The sequence below is a fragment of the Trichechus manatus genome, unplaced genomic scaffold, assembly GCF_000243295.1.
Source record: "Trichechus manatus latirostris isolate Lorelei unplaced genomic scaffold, TriManLat1.0 scaffold00065, whole genome shotgun sequence".
NCBI lineage: Eukaryota > Metazoa > Chordata > Mammalia > Sirenia > Trichechidae > Trichechus > Trichechus manatus.
In genome coordinates this window covers 659,496-678,609 of record NW_004444001.1, presented here as the reverse complement: position 1 = coordinate 678,609, position 19,114 = coordinate 659,496, and the positions used below count along the sequence as shown (strand labels likewise).

The window sequence follows — 19,114 nt, the reverse complement described above, 5'->3', positions numbered from 1 at the left end:
CAATGGTTTTTTTTTTTTTTTTTTTTTTTTTAAGACCCATCATATGGCAGTCAAGAGCAACTTTCTCGTATACTCGTCTTTTAACTTCACATTTCCAAATTGTCTCCGTTAGATTCAGTAACTGCACATTGTTCCTGTGATCAAAACTCACTATCTATTGCTACATTCTCAAAGGATATTCTTGTTTATTCTATTCCCAAGTATATAGAACACCTGCTAACCTAGAAATTAGAAACTCCGTAAAAAATTTGAATTAAATGATAAACGCAAACGCTAACTGAACAATAAAGGCACAAATACATGTAACATGTGATTGAAAGTCAACTCTAAGTCTGAAAAATGGAGACTTTGTTAATTAGCACAGAAAAAATCAGGTTCAAAATTACAGCCTGCTCTAAACCTGACAACTTGCAGAACAATTCTAGCCTGCGGCCTTTTTGGTTTTCCAAAACAGTGGGGTTTTGTTTGTTTTAATGTGAATCTGAATGCTTTCAGGAGGTGCAGGTATTCTGTTTGACCACAGACCCCACCACTCCCACTCAGCCTCATCTATGTTATTTACTTGTCTGGCCTGAAGGTATTTGAGTTTGCAAACCCTGCAATTGTAGGTGAAGATGTTTTGGTCTCTAAAGCAAATTCTGAATGGCTCTGGAAAACACTTAAATACCCATAGTCCTGGACAAGAGCTAATTTTTTCAGTGATGTAAACATCTCAAAAAAAGTAAACGATGAAATATCTTCCTAAAGGCAAACTTAGGCTCATCATTCTATTTTCAAAGAGTCTCTGGGATTGAAAACACTTTAGAAGTCAACCACTCCAGTTCTCATCATTTTACTGGGAAGTCAGCTGGGGCCTGGAGAAGTAAAGTGACTTATCCAAGGTCATAGAGCCAATTGTAACCTGGTTACATAAGTGTTTCGAATTTGTTTTTCTCAACCAGACTGATTTCCTCAACGGGAAAGACTAATGTTTCTGATTATTTTGAGACTGTTCCAACATTCTGCTTGGTGTTCTGCACTCAGTAAGCATTCAACAAATAGTACAGAGATTTGCTCCTAAGAGGTGAACTCAATTCTTGTTTAAAAAAATAGTCAGAACCTAGCTAGAGAGTTAAGTAGAAAGAACAGATTCCTGTTTGGCAGTCATGAGTTCTGTTAAATGAATGAAGAAATAAATGCAACTTTAGTGGGTAGACTTGTAGATGGTGGGCCTTCATATGGACGAAAGAGCCAAAGGTACTACAATCAATAAAACTTAGCCCTTTAAACAGAGACTGGTCTTAATTAAGGTCTTTTCACACAAGCAGAATAGGTTTATAACCCAGTCCCATAATGCCCAAGTAAGCCAAATTACAGCATTGCCCAGGTCAGCAAATCATCAATTTCCTTGTTATATAAATCTATCTTCATTATACCTAAAATTTTGGGATACAGCTCAGGCCTGATTCAGATGTTTTCCAAACACATTACTTCAGCATTTCTTCCACATTTAGGCAGAATATCAAAACATCATCATTCTGCAATTTTCTCTTTTCCAAGCACAGCCTACAGCAGGGCTCAACAACTTGTAACACATATGCCTCTGGGTGGCATCCAGTAATCTTTGGAAGCCTCCACATTCTGGTGCCAAGCAGGGCTGCAGGAAGCACAACTGTTCTTAGTTATTGCTTATTTTTCCCTTTGCTTGTTTCTTAAACTTTCATCAGCAAGAACAAGGCTAATGTGGGTGGGGAGTTCTTGTACTTGGGCCAGATTCTCTTTCATCTACTCTTAATCATACCATGTTCCAGCTAAGTTCAAATGGTAGAAAAAAAAAAATTTTTTTTTTTTTTTTTTTTTTGCTGTTTCCTCCTTCTCTATTTTATCTTCTATATTTCTTTTTCATTTATTTCTTCCTCTCTTACCTTAGCGCATACAAGCTCAAATATATCCCCCTGCTTGTTCTGTGGGAAAGGAGCAAATGATGTTTGCACTCAGCCCAGAATATGGGCGGGAAAAACTGAGCCCAGGATCAGCATTAGGGACAATGGGGAATGCAGGTTAAGGAAAAGTAGGCCACCTGATCTAAAATTGTTTCGACTTTTACAATAGTCACTCTTGCCAGTTAGGAATGCCAAAATTTCAACAGGACCAAATGTATAACTCTATATATAAAGTGTGTGTGGTGTGCCTGTGAATGGGGGCATAGGGGTGCTAATCCAGGTATTACTGGAAAAGCTACAGTAGACAGTCCATACATACCCAGGAATGCCTGTTGGAACCTGTCTTACACTCACACGTGTGTAGCTTGATCACGTGAGTGCATTAATGCCCCATGGGACAACCTTTGTCAATGGAATCAGGAGCCAGTGGATAAATGCTCCTCATTATCTGAGGTATGTTCTGCACAGCATCTTAGAAGATCTCAACAGTTTTGACCGCAGCTGCCCACAGGGGTGACCAACTCAATGATAAATCCTTGTAGTAGCTTTCCCTCCTTCCCTGTTTCATTTTCCCTAGTCTCTCACTACTGGTCCCTGACTCTCAGACTCTGCTTTCCCAGGAGAATCCAGGCTAAAATAGAGATGGCCACAAAACTGGGAGAATATCACTATTCATCAGCCTTTCTCCACAGGTGGGGCCCATCCCTTGTCCATGAACAGGAATCTAATAGTTCAAGGATCATCAACATGTAGTTTTAGTACCATCTCCCACATGTGCGCGAGATAAAAGAGAGGAAAGAGCCTATATGAAACTAGGGCTCAGTTACATTTTTTGAAGACAAACTTTAAAAGCTAAGACAGGTAATTTGAGCAGAAAAATCAGTCAACTCCCCATATTTTTTTCTCCATGGAACTCTTTTAAGGACTCACCATGACTCTTCAGTGGGGCATGGCTGCCTGAAATGATGGAAATACTAACATGTACCATTTGTAATATACATCCTCTGTATCTACACTCCATCCCCTTCACCATAAGAGTGGGGTGATAGGCATAAAGACTCTTTTGAAGTCTGTATACTGCTAAATGGTGTAGGAATAGAAATGGACCACTAATCCTCATCCTCTCTCAGAGGAAGGCAAACACAAAAAAATTCACTCACACATCATTGAATTCCTCCAGAGACCTTGCAGGTGTAAATACATCCAACAGACCAATAACCTACAAGAAAACAAAAATAAAAAAAGTAAATATTGATAGTACCCACATCAAGGAGTCCTGGTGGCACAATGGTTTAAGCATTCAGCTGCTAATCAAAAAGTTGATGGTTTGAACCTTCCCAGGTGATCTGCTCCTGTAAAGGATTACAGCCTAGAAAATCGTATAGGGCAGTTCTACTCTATCACCCGGGGTCACTGTGAATTGGAATTGACTTGATGGCATCCAATAACAACATGGTACCCATCAGGCCTTAAACTATCACTTTAGTAGACACTAATTCCAAATCCAGCTATCTCAGTTCAATAACATCACAATATCAAATACTTAACAACTCCAACTGATTTTCTACCCAAATTATGCTTTGTTTTTTTATTTATTAATATCATGTCTTACAATAACCTATTTTACTATTAAAAATCTTCATTTCTTTAGAATTTGGTCACATATTTTCAGTAGTTTTTCAGAAGGCAAAAAGATTCAGGGTCCCTGCCTTACAATATGCTCTGTTTGATGAATTAACAGAGGGCAGTCATGATTCAGTGGTAGAATTCTCGCCTCCCACGCAAGAAACCTGGCTTTGATTCCCAACCAGTGCACACCACGTGCAGCCACCACCTGTCTGCTGACAAGACAGGTGGAGGCTTGCATGTTGCTATGATGCTAAACAGGTTTCAGCAGAGCTTCCAGATTAAGGCAGAGTAGGAAGAAAGGTCTGTTGATCTACATCTGAAAATCAGCCAGTGAAAACCCTATGAATCACAAAAGTCTGATCTGCAACCAATCATGGGGATGGCACAGGACTGGGCAGCATTTCATTCTGTTGTGTGTGGGTTCGCCATGAGTTGGGGGTTAACTCAATGGCAGCTAATAGCAACAACACTGAATTAACAAACACTTTCCATTATGCATGTTAAAATACTAACTTCCTGCTAATTATATATATATACTTACCAAGAGTCAGTTGTGCTTGTTTCCCAAACTGTTATATGCCAGTTGTATGTGGTATTATAATTACCTAATTCAATTGGTATAGTTGAGAGCTATGGCTGCTAACCAAAACGTCAGCAGTTCAAATCCACCAGCTGCTCCTTGGAAACCCTATGGGGCAGTTCTATTCTGCCCTATAGAGTTGCTATGAGTCGCAACAGACTTGATGGCAATGGGTTAATTCAATTAAATAATATAAAAACTGTTCACTACATTTGTCTTACTATGTTTTTGTTTACTTGAAAATTTTCATAATAAAATGTTGGGAAAAATTTATCAACTGATAAAATCTAAACACAAAAGGAAAGAGTTATTGTTTCTATGAAAAGTAAGTGGAGGGCTTGAGAAAGACTAAAAAAATTGCTATAGAATCTGTAGGATTTACATTAACTTTACCCTAAAAATTTGGTCTTTGTCCTTGGTTCCCGAGAGATAAGCTCTAAAACCTTGGAATTTCCCCAGTAATCATAACTGTCTTTGATAAGGGCTCCAGATCACATCTAACCTAACAAGTTATGCTAATGAGGTGAGTCTTAGGTGGGGGCTGGCCAGGCCAGAAAGACCTACCTCGTGTTATCAACCTCATGATCACCTCGTGATAGTGACTGACTTCAGAGGAGAGAGGTTAGTGTTTGAAATATGTAATGAGACCTTTAATAAGAGCTCTGGACAAGAAAGCTCCATGGTCTACCAGACTGAGTCCAGCACAACTAGAGGGTGCCCAGCTACCGCCACCAACTGCTCTGACAGGGATCACAACAGAGGGTGCCGGGCAGAGCAGGAGAAAAATGTAGAACAAAGTTCTAACTCACAAAAAAAGACCAGACTTACTGGTCTGACAGAGACTGGAGAAATCCTGAGAGTATGGCCCCTGGACACCCTTTTAACTCAGTACTGAAGTCACTCCTGAGGCTCACCCTTCAGCCAAAGATTAGACAGGACCATAAAACAAAATGAGACTAAGCGGGCACACCATCCCAGGGGCAGGGATGAGCAGGCAGGAGGGGACAGGAAAGCTGGCAGTGGGGAACATAGGGTAGGGAAGGGGGGAGTGTTGACACGTCATGGGGTTGGCAATCAATGTCACAAAACAATAGGTATATTAATCATTTAATGAGAAATTAATTTCCTCTGTAAACCTTCATCTAAAGCAAAAAAAAAAAAAAAAAGCTCCATGGTCTTCCTGGTTGGTGAAAGACATGCACATGGGGTGGGGGGGAGGTTGGTAAATCACTTTTTGGGACAAGGAAGCTCCATGCTGGGAACCTTCCCAGACCTTGTCCTATGCCTCTCTTCATTTGTATCTTTTTGGCTGTAATAAAGCTGTAACCAACCGTACGCAAAGAGCTTTCCATGACTTGTGTGAGTGGTTACTGAACTCAAGGGAGTTGTGGGAATCAGCAAGTCAATAGTGAGGGGGGCCCTGGGGACTCCCAAGCCTATGGCTGGCATCCTGAGGTATAGTGGGAAACCCCAAATATGCAGCCAGCAGGTCAGAAGTGAGGGTGTCATGGGTCTCCCAAGCTTGTGGCTGGCATCTGAAGTCTCGGGCCAGCTTAGTCTGAATGACTGTGTCCTGTAACTTGTGAGGTCTGACCTAGCTCCAGTGGTTAGGGTCAGAGGAAAAAGCGCTGCATGTGCAGCTGGTGTCAGAAAAGACGTGGAACAGAACTGAACTGAACTGATCCTTACAGTTTTGTGTGAGAATGGGATTTTGATTTTTCCACTCAGAACCAGATATAGGAGAAAATATTATAAATAACTAGGAAAAGAATCTCCAAAATTCTGGAACTCTCAATTCAGATTACATTGCTCGAGTCTAAGTTCTTGTTCAGGCCCCTGGGTAACACAAAGGGTTTGCACTTCTCTACTAAACAAGAGGTTAGTGGTTCGAACTCAACTAGTGGCGCCATGGAAGAAAGGCCTGTCAATCTGCTCCGTAAATATTACAACCAAGGCAACTCTATGGAGGTCAGTTCTACTCTGCAGCACACGGGGTCGCCATTAGTCAGAATCAACTCGATGGCAACAAGTAAGTTCTTGCTCTGCTTTAGAGAAAACTGGAAGTCTTAGGTGATATATTATGTTTTTTATAAGGCAAACAGTATGGGGTGAGGCCCTACACAAAAGATTGGCAAATTAATACACTTTTTTATTTTTGCTTTAAATTAAGGATAAAAATGTTGAGATATTTATTGACATTTTTTAAATAACTCCCAGTCCTGATCATATCATTAAGAGAGCATTTACTATTATTTGGTCACACCTAGAAAAATTCATGAGTTAACTCTCTATCACCACTATAATGTAGGAGGGAACTCAGGGACAGGAAGGAAACAAGTTGAAGTTCCACTCTGAAAAGCCGTAGAATATCGTGGCACTTCTTAAATTAAGTCTTTGAAATGTAGTTAAAAGACATTTTTTAAAGTGTTGGACATTTCTATAACTTCAGATGCTTATCTGAAAAAAAAGGGGTTTATCCAAATTCTTTTCTCCCTTTCCTTAGTATAGATTTTAGTTTATTAATAAAAATATTTAGGTATTAGGTCATGTGGAAGCTACAGGGCTATTCAGGGAATCTAAAATAATCCCCCTCAACATCCCTAAATCTTCACTAAGTGGTTTCTATCTTGGATCCCCGATCTATAATTGGTCCCCCTTCTAGCCTTCTTCTCAGGGTAGAATTAAAAATAAAAAAACTCACTGTTTCAAAAATTCTTAACTAAATTTTAAAAAATGTTTTGTTATACACTGCAATAAAAAAGAACTACAATTACATACAGAAAATTTGGAAAATGAAGTCACATTTCTACAGTTATCATAGTATCATTTTGCATTTTTAAATGTATTATTCCACAAAAATTTCTCATGTTATTTTATAACCTTCAAAACGGACATTTTTAAAGCCCCAGAATATTCTCTCAATATTATTCATGATATTATTCTCATAATATTCTCAATATTAACATAATTTTCTTAATCACTATCAGATATTTAGATCAGACTATTTTAAAATGAAAAGAAAGGCTTTTTAAAATTTTTTTTTATTGTACTTTAGGTGAAGGTTTACAGAACAAATAGTTTCTCGTTAAACAGTCAGTACACATCTTGTTTTATGACATTGATTAACAACCTCATAACATGTCCACACTCTCCCTTCTCAACCTTAGAGGACCAAAAAAGGCTATTTTTATATAAAGATAAAGCAAAGAGTCCATTTAATGCTCAGTAATCCATGGTTTTTAAGCAGTTTTTCTGGTTGCGGATTTATACTGATTTACCCTTTTAGTTCCCCCCTTATAACCTAGACTGTTCATTTCTACAAAGTTAGATATTCAGAAGGCAAGCAAGACATTTCTAATATGTCCAGCCAGATTTAAAGATCTATCAGTATACCAAAATCTGTTGCCATCGAGTCGATTCTGACTCATAGTGACTCTATAGGACACAGTAGAACTGCCCCATAGGGTTTCCAAGGCAGTAATCTTTACGGAAGCAGACTGCCACATTGTTCTCCCACAGAGCAGCTGGTGGGTTGAAACCACTGACCTTTCAGTTAGCAGCTGAGCACTTTAACCACTGCGCCACTAGGGCTCCTCTATGGGTAGGAACACAGGAAAACTAAATGGCCCTCATGAACCCATGACTGTGGCCTCACTAGCACGCTGCTCTCTAACTAATCAAGTTAAATTAAACAACAGCTCTAAAAGTAGGCTATGCTAAAGCTGAAAACATTACCATGAAAAAGAAACCGCTGATTAGAATATTGATCCACTCATCCAAATATCAGACTTTTAAAAGCAACTTCGATTATATAGCCTAAACTTGAAAGGAAAAAAAAAAAAAAGAGGGCTTGAAATTCAAGAATATCTTTTCAAGTCCATATACTTTATTCCAAAGGAAAGGTGCAGAACTACCCATCAGATCTTACCCAGACAACTGTATGCAAGAAAACCAAAATTACCCATAATTATACCACCCATTATTACTACCATTAACATTTTGAAATATAGCCTTCCATTCTTCCAATGTACATAAATTAAATTGGGGTTATAATATGCATACAGTTTTATATCCTGTCTTTTCCCTTAACATATAACAACTATTCTCATGCCTTTAAATATTTTTCAATAATATGTTCTACCATTTGTATGAACCAGAATTTAATCAATCATTGGATATTTTAGTAAGACTGCAAGAAACTACACACTTCTGATTTTTCCCCCACAGGATAAATTTCAAGAAATAGAATTACAGGATGAAAGGATGCCAATATACGTAACAATCTTAATATTGTCAAATTGTACTCTGTAGAGGTGAAGCCAACTTATGTTCCCAGTAAGAGTGTATGAGTAACATAACAACACCCTCTGAATAAACCAAAAACCAAACTCATTGCCACTGAGTCAATTTCAACACAGAGTGACCCTACAGGACAGAGTAGAACTGACCTATAGAGTTTTCAAGGCTGTAATATTACTGCCACATCTTTCTCCCACAGAGTGGCTGGTGGGTTTGAACTGCTGACTGTTTGATTAGCAGCTGAGGGCTTAATCACTGAGCCACCAGTGCTCCTTACCCTCTGAAAGTGCTTTAAATTCAGGTCAAATCCAGTTTCTTTTTCCTCCCCCATCTAAACTATAATTATTTTCTTTAGGTAGATCTAAAAGCCAATTTTAGTCACCTATTCCAATTTTTCTCATCACTGATTCTTTTCATCTGAGATGCCTCATTTCTCTCAATATAATAAGAAAAGGTTGAAACAATTTACATCATTTTATATTATTTCAGTTGTGACTATAAAAATCATCCTCAGATCACAATAAAATTAAACCATTAGGGATCTGATTCACAAAAAAAAAAAAAATTCAAAATATTTTCAAATAAAAGTTCCAATTTCAATGTGAAAATACAACATGCATTTTGGAATCAAACAGCTGTAAGTCTCAACCTCACTATCAGTTTGCTACTTCTTGGCTCCACTGAGTTTCTGTCTTCTTCATTCCAATAACCCTAACACCTGGAAAAGTACCTGGCACACAGCAAGACCTCAATTCACATTTATTGAATGAAAGAAAGTTATCTTCTACGAGGCTCGTTGTATTTATATGAAAGACATGGGGATATCAGTATCATTGCTTATTTTCACAAGATTCTTTCTGAAGGTGCCAAGCACAAAGGAGAAGGTAGGACTGACCCACTGTGGATCACCAAAATAATAGGTGACCATAATCATCAGAGCTTTATAAAGAATTACAAAATATAAGTCATAGAAACAAACTGTTTGAAGTAGCTACTTCCAGTAACAGAATTTGAGACATAAAACTAAACTAAATTAAAAAACAAAAAGCAAAGCAGCACGAAACACAATGAATTAACTTAGAAAAAACAGTAGAGCAAAGCAGACTAGTAAATAGTGTACCAAATCTTAATTTCCTACAAGGGAAAACATTTTATGAGATTAAAACTACCCACGTTATACTAAAGCATTTTTAATTTTTTTGTGGGCTTTTACAAAATACCCTTTTCCATTAATCGTATTTATGAAGTATTAATTATAAGGAAAACAATGTAAAACACGTTTCCTGGCATTAAAGTAGATTTGGGAAACATTTTACGAATATTCCACAATCTATTTCTCATTTCTTAAATGGAAATTTCCTTTTAATTCAAGTCGTGTTTTAGCCTACTTCCTTACTCTTTTTGCTGTTATATGATTTCATTCACCTCAAAGTAGCCCAGGAATCAAATTTTTGGAAGACACTTATAATACAAATAAGCAGCAAATACCTCTAATGATCATACTACAATAGTCCAAAGGTTGACCAATAGAAGTGGTATATTTTGGATAAAATGGCACACACATAGAAAACACTTTAACTCAGTAATCAACTAAAGACAGTATTTAATGTATGTCAGACTGTGGTGGCTTGTGTGTTGCTGTGATGCTGGAAGCTATGTCACTGGTATTTCAAATACCAGTAGGGTCACTCACAGTGGACAGGTTTTAGGGAAGCTTCCAGACTATGATGGACTAGGAAGGAAGGTCTGGCGATCTGCTTTCAAAAATTAACCAATGAAAACCTTATGGATCACAATAAAACACTGTCTGGCTCACTTGATTTGGACATGTCATCAGGAGGGATCAATCACTGGAGGACATCATGTTTGGTAAAGTAGAGGGCCAGCGAAGGCGAGGAAGAACCTTGGTGAGATGTTTGGCACAACAGCCGCAACGATGGACTCAAACATGCTGGCAATCATGAAGATGACCCAGGATTGGGCAACATTGTACAAAAGGTCACGAGTCAGTTGGCAGCTACCTACCTACCAATCTATTTAATGTACTTAACACAAGCACACCAAAACAACCACTTGGTCTACCACGGTAAAGTTAAATCTAAGAGTCCCAAATAAAATTTATGAAAAGTGAAAAACCAAAACAGTTGGTGTGGGGTCGATTCCAACTCATGGCGACCTCATGAATGTCAGAGTAAACTGTTTTCAATGGTTGATTATTTGGAAGTAGATCACCAGGCCTTTCTTCTGAGGTCCCTGTGGGTGAACTTGAACTGCCAACCTTTTGGTTAGCAGCCAAGCACTTAACCATTTATGCTAGGGACTCCAAAATGTATGAAAGGATTCCCTTAGTCATTTTTTAATTCCCAGGCCAGTAATTGAGCAACCTTTGCAATATCTGCCCAGACAACAAAAGGATGCAGCTGGCAGGCTGCCTTTCTTTAATCTTACCTTAGAGCAGGAGTTAATGAGATCAAGGTTGCAAGTTCAATCAGGAATGGGCCAGCTAACTTTGTTCAGAGAATAACTCTTACAGTCATACAGCCTAACTCTAGTTACCCAGCTAACAAGTGGATAGCTGTCATTCATTATCACTAACTGAAGAAATAAATCAAAATGAACTAATGATTGTGATTCAGGGCCATTTTTGTATAAAAGATAGCATGTGCATTCCCAGCACCTAAAAATTATATTTGTTACCAACACTTCACATTTTAATTCCTCTTAAAATCCTCAAATTTACCGTGTTTTTTGCAAATAACATGCCTACACATACAACACGTGCATAGCTCACTTATGAAAATAGCAAGGAGGTTGCACAGGTGATAAAAATGTATAGCACGTGTTATTTGTGTAAAATACAGTATTTGGAAGTCTTAGTTCTTTGCTGGGTAAAACTACTTTTACATTGTAAGCACCTAACAACTGTTTGTAGAATAGGCAGAAATTCAGGAATTTTTCTATATTGAGTCAAAGTCTTTGGCTCCTTTTCAACCCCCTTTCAAATTTCCCAACATAACAGAGAAGTACGAAACATTCAGCCATGTGCCCTCTTTTGTTCAAACAAATCAAAAATATCTAAATATAAGTGACCCTCTACACCGGTACTGCTAGAACCTAAACTTCTTAATATAAAAAAAAAAGACGGACTGCTACTAAGCTGCCTAAAAAACAACTTATGTAAATTAAAATCCTGTTTTTCTAATATTGTTGGCCCTCTTTTTTTAAAGAGTCTTGTAGCCTTTTCTAAATTAGAACAATTTTATCCCATCACTATTACGGCCTCCTCTACAAGCGTAGAATAGCCCAAATGTAACCAGCCTAATATCAGACAAGACATACTTCAAAGTACCTCATGGCAGAAAACTAAAGCATAAAATAACAAACATGGTTGTACTTATGGCCACTAGAAGTGAAGATATGGATTCAGATAACCCAGAATAATTTCTGGATCAAACACTGGCTTAAAATGTCTCTGAAGAAAAGCAAAACAATAAACTGTAGTACTGGTAATCTCTTAAACAGATGGTCTTAAATTAGCACAGGCTGCATCAGTGGAACCCTGGGCTCCCTGGAGGTGATTTAGGGTTCCATAAATGTTTCACTTGCATTCCATTTTCAAAATAGTCTTTATGTTTGAAAAGCTGAAATGAAAAACAGCATGCTCACTGAAATGTGTTATAAACCAAATGTAAACGCATCAGTTAAGCTGCCTGGCCACCCTGATTTTATGCAGACCTTGGAATAAAGCTTCTCCTGCCAGCTCTTTCCACATATCTGAACTTCTTGTAAACATGTCACTGATTAGGAAGGCTGCAGGTCTCCACTGAACTTTTTTTAAAACTCAGATGTGCACATGGCTGCTAATGTAAAATTATACCTAGGAACAGAGGTTATCTGTGGAAAACACGTTTTTCTTAATACTATCCAATCAAAATAAAATGCAGGATAAATAAGATGCTGCAGCTATTTTATGATCATAATGGCATCCCATCCATAATCTAATTCCACATTTCACAGTCTTAATGTTCTTAATTTAGAAGAAATTTGAACTTAATGAAACAAATGTATACTAATAAAGTATCACTTATCTGGGATTTGTTTTTTTTTATTTTTTGGGGGAAAAAGTTCAACAATTAGAAAAGAGACAGTCCAGTAATAAATTCACAGATTTTGAACTTTTTTCTACATAGCAACAATTAATAGGGCCAAACGACTCTGAAATCTGTTATGGCGATTGTTTCTACAATGCTACAAATTTTACATACATTTCATGGGCAGTCACCCAAATTCTCCTAGATTTTGAAGTTCAGAAAAATAAATGTCTTCAGTTAATTGTTTTTGTTTCACTTCCAGTTAATATTCCAATTATATCTACACCATATTAGGATTTTTAAACACTCTTTTGCAGGCTGGCATTATTCTTAAACTCTCAAATTGGTAGAAAAGAAAAAGTTATATTTAACTTAAACAATGTCTCCGTCACATTTATTAAAATACCTGAATCAGGAAAAGTTATTCCTTGAAGAAGGTTAAAAAGGAAAATTAAAATATTATAAAATTATAATATTAAAGTAAAATATACATAAAATAATAGCGAATTTTAATAGCACTTTCAATGAGTCTAAGGCATTCTTTCTCAAACCTCTCCACTGAAATAACCCATAATAACACAATAACCATGGGCCTCTGTATTCTGATAATGCAGGCTTAAGCAAACCAGGTAAACAATACAAAATTTATTTGTAATATTTTCTCTTAAAGATCCTTGTGAATTTTGTGTTGTATTTCATAATATGTTCTTTTTTTATTTTAAGACTTAAAAAATGCTTTCTCTCTAAAAATCTCTGAGTAAAACCAGAACTCCAGGAAGATGCACTATACTCATCCCAAGATAGCTGACATAATCCAGTAGTCATTAATACCCATTACAAGAGGCATGGACTGAAGTTCAATGCACTCTAATGTATTTCCATTTGCACTAATTAAAACACAATTCCTTCCAGTCTATTCAAGAGCATAATTTATTCTTCCTTGAATTAATGACTTACATTTTCATGTTTCATATGTTTAAGTAATCGTAGTTCTCTGTAGGTCCTTTTGGCATGAATGATGGACTGAAATGGTCTGGAGAGCTTCTTCACTGCCACACGTAACTCAGTCTTTGTATCAAAAGCAGCACTAAGGAATAAGAAAAGTCACCATTAAAAACGCCCTATATATTTTTGAGTATTTACAAGGCTAACTCATTTCCGAATTAAATGGTTTATATAACAAAATACAAAAGTGTAAAGATAAAAACTAAAATGTCCTATAATCTCACTACCCAAACAAAGTTTTTGTTATTATTTTTGGTATTCTTTTCTGGTCTTTTTTTCTATGCATCTAGACGGGGCCTACAAAGCTTTTCCATACAAAATATTTAAACTTCACGAGACACAGGGTCTCTGTCACAATTACTCAACTCTGTGGCTGAAGCTGGAAAGCAGCTATAGATAATAAGTAAACAAATGGGTGTGGCTGTCTTCTAATAAAACTTTATTTACAAAGACAAGCAGCTGCCTGATCTAGATAAACCAACAGACTGATATAACAGAGTTGGGATAACACTGTAAATTGGGTTTTGTGTGTCTTCTCTGCCTAGGCCTATCACCTTGCCACCACATGGAGCACAGGCCTCAGAAACCACCGCATTTTCAGAATAATAAGTTGTCACAAATATTTCTTGAGCACTCACAAAGTATTTGGCACTTTTCTAAGGGCTAAGATATAGTAGGGAACAAGTAACAAATCTCTGACCTCAAGGAGTTTATAGTTTAATGGGAGGAGGGGGAAAAGGCAGCATAATAGAATAATTTCTAATAGTGATAAATGCTATGACTAAGACACAGTAATGGGCCAAAGGGCAACAGAAAGCCAGTGGAGTTATGTTCCTTTAGCTAGGATGTCTGAGGAAGTAATATCTGCCCTGAGAACTGAATGATGAGAAAGTAGCAACCATGTATAGACACAGGGAAAAGGAGCTTCAAGCAGAAGAAATAATAATAATACTAACATTTATTGTTCACCACATACTAGGCTTTGTTCTAAGCCCTTTACATTACTTTTTTTTTATTACCTCTTTTAATCACCCTAACAGGCCTATAAAGTAAGTACTATTTTCATTCGCTATGAATAGAAATCGACTTGACGGCAACGGGTTTGGTTTTGGTTTTTTATAAATAAGAAAACTGAAGGACCAAAACCAAACCAACTCCACTGCCGTCGACTCGATTCCGACTCATAGCGACCCTACGGGACAGAGCAGAACTGTCCCATAGGGTTTCCAAGGCCGTAATCTTTATGGAAACAACATTGTCCTTCTCCCACAGAGTGGCTAGTGGGTTTGAAACACTGACCTTTCAGTTAGCAACCAAGCGTTTTTAACCACTGTGCCACCGGGGCTCCGTAACTGAAGCACAGAGAGGTTAAATAACTTGCTCATGATTGCAAATCTACAAAGTGGTAGGACAGGAAGTCTGGGTCCAGAGCCCATGCTACTAACCATTTCACTACACTGCCTCTCAAAATAGCAAGTGTAAACAAACAGAAAAAGAAAGAGAGGAAAAGTATGGTACTATGCTGGAGTGACAGAAAGAGAAAGACAGCCTGTGTAGGTGAAGCACAGGGAGCAAGGGGAAGAGTAGAACGGGATGAGGTCTGAGATGTAAGCAGAGGCCAGATCATGTAGGACCATCCATGGGAAGAAATTTGATGTGCATATTCATTATTTTTTGAGAACGTCAGGGCTAATTCCAACATGCCTCGTCCTCCTGTTTATTTCAGACTCAAACATGCATCCAAGACTTTCCGATCATCTATTATCACCAAGGAAAACCTGGTGATGTACTGGTTAAGAATTCGGCTGCTAACCAAAAGGTCAGCAGTTCAAATCCACCAGGTGTTCCTTGGAAACCCTATGGGGCAGTTCTACTCTGTTCTATAGGGTCACTATGAGTTGGAACTGACTCAACAGCAATGGGTTTGGTTTTTTGGTTTATTATCACCAAAGGTTCGTGGGTGCTAGAGTTCGCACTAGACTAATCGAAAGGCTGGCGGTTCAAACCTACCCAGCAGCGCCATGGAAAAAAGCCTTGGTGATCTGCTTCCATAAAGATCACAGTCAAGAAAACCCTACGGAGCTGAGTTCCACTCTGTAACACCCGGGGTAGCAACATAACACATTTGGTGTCTTTGATGTTATTATCAAACTCTCATCCCCATTCAACTCTGTAATTGCTCCAGTCCCTCCTCTTCTCCCCAAACCCTTATGCTATGCCCTCACTCTTTAACTCTCAATTTTTGATAGCCAAATTCTGCATATCTTCAACCTCTTCTCTGAACCTTCCCCCATCTCCTTGCTTTAGTTAAAAGTAGCCTGTACCTTGAAGACACTACTTCTCTTCCAAAAAAAAAAAAAAAACCTGTTGCCATCGAGTTGATTCCACTCATAAAGAGATTCTACAGAGACAGTACAACTGCCCCACAGGGTTTCCAAAAAGCACTGGTGGATTCAAACTGCCAACCTTTGGTCAGTAGCCAAGCTCTTAACCTCTGCAATCAGAGGGCATTTTCTCTCTCGTACCCTAGGTACCTTATGGCTAGCAGTTGGGGTAGCCAACCATTACCACTTTCACACCATTACTCCCCCTCTTTGTTTTACAAAAGGCCCTGCTCACAACCCTGATAAACCATCCTTTCCTCTCTGCTGCTGTTATCCACTGACCTCCTGGAATTTTCCATCATTCACTGAAAAGTTAGTTCCTATCTCAAAGTCTCTCTCCACTTCCAACTTCTGTCATCATTCTTGGCAACTTTAACATCCACGTGGAGGGCACATCCAACTGGTCTCTCAGTTTCCTGACCTCTCCAGGAAACTCCACCTTATCTAGTCACTCCCATAGTCACATCCTAGACCTCCACCGCCACCAAAAACTGTCCCACCTACAAAATTCTGAATGCCAGCACTCGCTTTCCATTACACCCTCTTACACCTTCTAGTTTACTTGCTCATGTACCCTGACTACATCAATTTGTTGACCTCATCATCATTGCTTGCTTCTACCCATCAATCCTCTCCTGTCTTGCCTGGTTTGCAGAACATATTCCAAGACGATAATCACTCTCTTGTACCTCTCTCCCTCTGATGTACTCAGCAGGCTAAAGTCTAACCTTGGGTGATCTCAACCACTCACCTTCTCCATGCCTACGTAGAAGGGACTAATTGTGGCTGAAGAAAAAAGAATGTAGAATCAGACAGATTGGTTTTATTTTTAATTTCTGACCTTAACCAAGAAAATAGGCTCTCTTAATTTCCATCTTTTGCTAGTACGTTCATCTTCCTACTCCAAGGTGATTATCTGACACTTTGTCTCTCCTCAAATTTCCAACTCACCATCCTCCCTCAAAGTGTTTCTGTCTTCATTCAGAAAACAGAAACCATCAGAGAAGAGCTTCATCTGCCTACCAATAAATTTATAAATTTCTCTATACTAGGATCCATCTTCTCCATCTTCCCTCTCGCTATGTAACTGAGGATTCGTGCCCCTTCTTATCAAAAGCCCAGACCTTAATACATGCTTTGGAGTCACCCCTCCCCCGCCCCTCCCCCCATCTTCTCAAGGACTTTACTCATTCCCTTTCCCCCTTGCATCATCAGTTTATCTACTATATCACCTTTATCAGCATGTTACAGTTATTTTCTATCCTCAACGAACAAACAGAAAACTTCCAGTTAGGCTCCCCGTCACAGTTAAAGTTCTCCAACAAATTATCTAAACCAGTGGTTCTCAAAGTGTGATTCCAGACTGGCAGCATCAGCATCACCTGGGAACTTATGGTAAATGTAAATTCTCAGGCCCTACCCCAGACTTACTACATCAGAAACTCTGATGTGGGCCCAGCAATCTGTATTTCATTAGGTCTACCAGGTAATTCTGACATACACTAAGGTTTAAGAACCACTGCTACTCAAAGTGTGCTCTATGAACCAGCATCATTGGCATTATCTAGGAGCTTTTTAGAAATGCAGACTCTTGGGCCCTAAAGTAGAACCTACTGTTTTGACAAGATTTCTATGCGATTCACATACATCTTAAGGTTTGGGAAGCACAGATTTATACAACTGACTCTATAATCTCAACTTCCATTCTTTCTTCATTCCATTCCGCTCAGACTGCTCTTCTCGGGGTCATTAATGACCTCTATTACCAAATCCAATGGCCATTTTCCTGGATTAGCAACTAACTTGGTTACCACTTCCCTTTCTTTAAATACTCTTCCCATACTGGACTTCTTATCAGCACGTTCTATTGATTATCTACAGCCTTCTCTGTCTCCACTGCATGTGCTTCCTCTACTCAAACTGTATGTGGGAGTTCTTCAGGGCATGGTACTGTGCCCTCTTCTGTCTCCCACACTCTCCTTCTAGATGATCACATCTATAGACATGGCTGTAAATTAAATGTCATTTATATATTGACAACTCCCAGATCTATATCTCACTGAAATCTCTTCTCTGAGCCTTATTGCTTACCTGACATCTCCTTATAAAAGACTCATAAGCACCTTAAACGTAAAAAAACCAGTTGCCGTCGAGTCAATTCCAACTCATGGTGAGCCCATGTGTGTCAGAGTAGAGCTGTGCTCCACAGGGTTTTCAATGGCTGATTTTTCAGAAGTAGATCACCAGGCCTTTCTTTTGAGGTACCCCTGGGTGGGTTTGAACCGTCAACCTTTGGTTAGCAGCCTAGAGTGTTAACTGTTTGCACCACCCAAGTACTCCCACCTTAAACTTAGCAAATTCAAAACACCCCAGAACTAGCTCTCTTCCTCTCTCCTTTATCTCAGTAAATGGACTGTCCATCCAGTTGCTCAACTCAGAAATCTGAGTGTGATCCTTGATTCTTCCCTTTCCTACACCCCCTCGACCCCCATTCCAAACCCTTCAGCAAGTTCCGTGGTTTCTATCTCCAAAACACATCTCTAATTCAACTTCTCCTCATTTTACTCCTATCATACTAGTCTAAGTCATCCGCATGACCAGTTTGCCTCCTTATACTGGTCCCCCTCCGAATCTATTCTCCACAAGCATCAAATAAAGCTTTTAAAAATATGAATTAGATCACACCATTCCCCTGCTTCAAACCCTTCAAGGAATTTCCTTAGCACATAGAATAAAATGCAAACTTCTTATTACAGCCTACAAGGCCCAAGTGATCTGACCACCACTGACCCTGCCACCCTGTTTCTGTGCTGCTCCTTCCTTTCCTGTCAGCCACAATGTTCTGAACACGCTGACCTCCTTTCAGTTTCTTAAACTAGGCTAGTCCTAGTTCCTGAGTGCTTTTCTTCCCCACCCTCACTCCACCCTGTGGCTGAGTACTTGTCCTTCGAGTACTGGATCAGATAGTCACCACATTAGAATGTATGTAAGAGGTCTCAGGCAGTTAGTCTGTCACAAAACCCTTTGTTTCTTTCCTTATCTCACGTAAAGGGAGAGGGTTCTCTTTTCTCCCACTCCCCTTGTTCTTACAATTCCATGAAATAGGAACTTCTTCCCGCTTTGAAGTACCAAGTAAATTTATACTCTTCTCCAAACCCCTCAATGGCTCTAGTGAGACTGGGAAAATGGCCACTGCTCTCATAT

At 38.7% G+C, this 19,114-nt stretch overlaps 1 protein-coding gene across 4 annotated transcripts in view; it reads right to left on the bottom strand.

Moving 5' to 3' along the window:
* The window catches only part of MAPK14 (mitogen-activated protein kinase 14), a 72,655-nt gene that overhangs the window by 40,174 nt on the left and 13,367 nt on the right, over positions 1-19,114 (bottom strand). For all 4 annotated transcript variants that reach the window (XM_023734133.1, XM_023734134.1, XM_004379401.3 and 1 more), the window contains 2 exons: positions 13,479-13,608; positions 3,083-3,141 (listed from right to left, as the gene is read on the bottom strand). In XM_023734133.1, coding sequence (XP_023589901.1) covers positions 3,083-3,141; positions 13,479-13,493 — 74 coding nt within the window. In that variant the 5' untranslated portion in view covers positions 13,494-13,608. The remainder of the gene's footprint in view (positions 1-3,082; positions 3,142-13,478; positions 13,609-19,114) is intronic.